We start from the raw sequence: 4,505 nt of genomic DNA, 5'->3' as shown, positions 1-4,505 counted from the left end.
CTATTTCTGTCATGTATGTAGAGGTCTTGTGGCTGACATGGACCTTTCATGGGATAAAGAAATCACAGGGTTTTCCACATGTTTAAACCCAGAATCCATGTGAGCCATATGCCCCACCCTCACCCTGTATTGTTGGTTTTTACAATTAAATTTAAGCATTCAAAATTTTAATTTTTAATATAATATAAATTAATTTACTTATGAAGGTAGGCTTATTTTGCACATATAGTAGTATGTTTTAGGCCTACATCTTTTCCATAAATAGAGGGTGGGAAGAAGCTTTCAAAAGAAAAAAAAAAAAGAGTGTGGAGAGAAGAATTCAAACACTCCTTTTGATTTCTAAGCTACATCATCTGACTTTACTAGCTGAGCCAGTTGGCAACTTTTTTTTTTAATTTTATTTTTTATTGGATGATGATTCTTGAACCCAAAAAATAAACCTTCTTCTGACATCCCTAGTCATTTAAAAAGAAACTACAGTAAAGAAACTTGTTGCAGGGCCCATATATAAATGGGGTCTAGGCCTCCCATAGCTTACACATGTTGCTATTTGAAGGGTCAGGATCCAGAATTTGATGGGTTGGGCCTAAGAAGAAGCTTAAACAAAAGATAAATATAACTAGTTGACCCTCAATCATCTAATTCATGACCAGATTTTAAATTGATTTTTGGCCCATCCATGGATCATTCAATGTTGGGTCCTAATCCTTTTAATATGGGTAAAATGGAAGTTATGAGGAGTTAAGCCGTTCTGTTGCTCCGTATGTAAGCCCTGGATCGGAAATTCTGTCACTGTATTTTTCTTTAAATAAAAGAAAAAAATTTAGTCCACACAGTCGGCTAATTAATAATATTTTATCTAAACTAAAAACACATGTTGAGGGTTCTACTCTTCTAGAAGATGTAAGGGAATGAGTGGAGGTAGTGAGAAAAACATTTGAGGACTCACATTTTGACACGGCCCTTGCGGAGTGGAATTGCCAAACACGATTTTTGTATCTTACACAATTGTTCTTCTTTCCATTCCTTCTGATCTTTCCTTTCTCCAAGAATCTAAGAATGAAAATGTTTCTAAGAGGACCTTTTAGGGTTCAGTCATGGATTCTGCTGATCGAAAGAGACAAATTCATCAACATGATTAGAACCCATGCTAGCTAGTTCCCTCAGGATTTTGAGAACCCTTCCAAACCACAAGTTTGAACATGAACAGGCAACCAAATTTTATATTAGCTCAACCTCAGAATAATACAGTCACTGCCCAGTGTTGATGAACTGATTCTTCACATTAAGGTCGTTCTCATGAGTCCTGTAACTCTCTCTCTCTCTCCCCCTATTCATCTAATTGACATCTACAATTTCTAGTTTGATTTTTCCAGTTTATATTGGGTATTCCTTTTCCTTTTCCTTTTTATTATTTATTATTTTTTTTTTGTGGCTGGCTATTGGATGGATTCAAAGTTTTCAAAAGTATAATTGTTAATTTTGCTTTTTCAAATGGTGTAGGTTGGTCATTTGACTAGCCACATGAATAGATTGAGAGGGAGAGACTCTCTGGTCCCTATTTCTCTTATTATTGTATCCTATTAGTTATAATCTCTTACTTTCAGCCAGGATAAGGACCACGATAGCCATCTCTATTGTTTGTATATTGGTGTTCTAATCGGATTCCTCCAACTAAGATGCACTTTTGTTCCCTTTTGTGTCTCTTAGTCTCTCTCTCTCTCTCTCTCTCTCTCTCTCTCTCTCTCTCTCTCTCTCATATGTATTGTCTGTCAGTGTGAACTAGAAGTTCCTTACTTGGTAGCCTCTACCACTCATCCACTGTCAGTATGAAATGCAATCTCTCACCTTTCTATTCATCTGAAGTTTCCCATCATTTCCCTATTCATACCTGCATTTCCCTCTAGTACTCCCGTTGCTGGAGTTTACTCATTTTCACTTGACAATCCACTACATCTCCTGTCATCTCTTGCTGGTTTTCAGTGTCAGTAGACAGCTCTGGAATCTCAAGATGAAGGCCCAATTCACTACTTTGGCCATCTGTTGCTGCTTTGTTTTTTGCTGACACAGGAGACCCGCCTCTTGTATACTGGGTTTCATCAAGTCTCTCTCGCCAATAAAATTTATGTCGACTGTCTTCGGTGGTTCCTCATAACCCATTTCTTGATTTCTGAATCAAACCAAACCCAGTTATTTCTTTCTTCTTCGTTCTTTCTTTTAAATCATTTGTTGCCATCCATGAAGGATGATCAGATGACCATTCCTCCCTTGTTTAGATGCCCAATTAGTTTAGACTTGTTCACAGATCCAGTCACTCTATGTACAGGCCAGACCTATGATCGATCCAGCATTGAGAAATGGCTTGCAGCTGGGAATCTCACTTGTCCTGTAACAATGCAGAAGCTCCACGATCCTTCCCTAGTCCCCAATCACACGCTTCGGCATCTGATAGACCAGTGGCTCTGCATGGACTACGGCTTCGACCCTGATTATTTAAAAACCATCGATCCAGACCTGTCCTTGGCCGCCCTGAAGCACAAGCTTGAATCTCACGAAGTAACCTTGACAACTAAGATAGAAACACTCGGGAAACTCGGAATTCTGTCCAAGGATTTGGCGTGGAGGTATGGCTTGATCCAGTTAGGCTTCTTCCCACTACTACTGCGACTGTTATTCGTTAACGTCGGTAGTCGTCGACAAGAAAAACTCGACCGAGATTATTCAGAGCTCGCAGAACAATCTCTCACTTGTGTTTTGAACATGCTGGCTTTCAGCGAATTGGGTTCTCTAGATATGCTCAAAGAAGACTCTAACTTAGCATCCTTCCTGGTTTTACTAGACCAGGGCACTACCAAGATTAAGACCAGTTTGTGTCAGATAGTAGAGGCAATTGCATCGTCCTCAGAAACCAGAGAACTTTGCGTGAAGCTTGGGAAAACCCGAAATTTCTTGCACGGATTGATAACTCTCCTGCATCATAACTCAGAAGCCTCTGATGCAGCAGCTAAAGCCATATCTGCTCTGTGTTCTCTAGACCTGAATCAAGAAAATATTGTTAAGGCAGGCGGGGTGGACGGCCTTATAGCCTATATTTCTACTGCCAACATACGCCAAGCATCGACAGCATTGGCCACGCTTGAGCTTCTATTAGGACTAGAGAGCGGCAAGAAGGCTGCAATTAAGAACACAAGTGCAGTTCATGCTCTTGTTAAGATGGTTTTCAGAGTATCTGATCATGAAGGCAGTGAGAGTGCAGTCAGCTCTCTGCTGATCATGTGCTACGATTCGTTGAGGGTGCGAGAAGAAGCAATAGGCGTCGGAGTCTTGAAACAACTGCTACTATTACTTCAGAGCCAGTGTGGTTCCAGGGCCAAGAACAAGGCCAGGATGTTGCTCAAGTTTCTTAGATCGATGTGGTCTGAGGACCTAAGTAAAGTACAGTGTGTTGCCTAAGTTAATCTGTGTTTTCACTGTGGAAATTTCAGTCTAGGATCTCCCTATTGTTTATTTCCTGTACCAGAGGCTTCCACTTTTTTTTTTTTACGATGTCTCAGTAATCACAGTTTAAGAGATTGCTTATGGAATGGAGTGTAAGAAGTAATAAACTCCCACCCCAACAGAAAATTTAGAGAATTGGGTGTCTTTACTTTGTACTCATTGTGTATGCTATTCTGCTTTAATTGCAACATAACCAGGCAGATTTTACCTAAACACACACAACCAAGAAGGATCTCTGACTCTCTGCTTCCACTACCAACTTGGTTATTCTGATTCATCTGATAGTATGGCATTCTTTGAAGCGATTCTTTGCTTAAGAAGTTGGTTGAGAGACGAGAGAGAGCAGTGAAACCTTGATGCTAACCTGCTTGTAGCTTAGTAATTTGAGGAAGAAATTAATGAGTTTGTTTGGAGGTGTCTCTTTCGTTTGGATTGAAGTTCTGGATAAGATTCTGATGATGGATTACCGCAAGCAGGTACACAATTCAACAAAGCTTGTGGAAGGAGCTCTGTTCTTAGACTGATATTTTAAGACAAGGGCCCAGATGGTTAGATGAAGCATCTTCAAAAGACAACGACAAATGACTAAACTTTTGTGTTAGGCCTAATGGGGTAAAGATTCCAGTTAATTGGAGGCAAGGGCCCATACAAACAATTTCAGTGCTTTATCGCGTATTAATCCTTTTGAAAGAATCCAACCAAACGTGTACTTGTTGTCTGTTTGTTTGCAGTGTAAAAGAAAGTTGGAGTTTTAGACTGGTCCAAAATACATGTGCAAATGGACTAATTAAGCGTAAATTCTGATTTGCTTTAGATTGAAGTTTGACTTGTTTTATTTGTTCATGGGGAGTAAAATGACGTGGTGTCCACTCTATATGAAATAGAATCAAAGTAGGAAGAAGACTGTTCATTTGGGAGTAGTATAAAAGGAAGTAAAATGACATGTAAATGTAATCCCCACTTATATGAGAGGAAATTAAGGTATGAAGAAGATTTGCAATGCTAAT

The 4,505-nt window shown here is 39.5% G+C and overlaps 1 protein-coding gene across 1 annotated transcript; it reads left to right on the top strand.

The window, feature by feature from the left end:
• The first annotated feature begins 970 nt into the window (after window positions 1-970).
• On the top strand, window positions 971-3,653 carry LOC104606726 (U-box domain-containing protein 26-like). Its single transcript, XM_010272069.3, has one exon. The coding sequence runs from the start codon at window positions 2,239-2,241 to the stop codon at window positions 3,451-3,453; it is 1,215 nt and encodes a 404-aa protein (XP_010270371.1). The 5' UTR covers window positions 971-2,238; the 3' UTR covers window positions 3,454-3,653.
• Window positions 3,654-4,505: the final 852 nt, after the last annotated feature.

The sequence above is a fragment of the Nelumbo nucifera genome, chromosome 5 (genome assembly GCF_055504915.1).
Source record: "Nelumbo nucifera cultivar China Antique chromosome 5, China Antique-T2T, whole genome shotgun sequence".
In the NCBI taxonomy this organism is placed as follows: domain Eukaryota; kingdom Viridiplantae; phylum Streptophyta; class Magnoliopsida; order Proteales; family Nelumbonaceae; genus Nelumbo; species Nelumbo nucifera.
The sequence above is the reverse complement of the archived record's forward strand: the minus strand, read 5'-3'. Positions and strand labels throughout refer to the sequence as shown.

Bases quoted from the DNA above. Each gene is read 5' to 3' on its own strand.
- LOC104606726 (XM_010272069.3), top strand. From the start codon at position 2,239: ATGAAGGATGATCAGATGACCATTCCTCCCTTGTTTAGATGCCCAATT.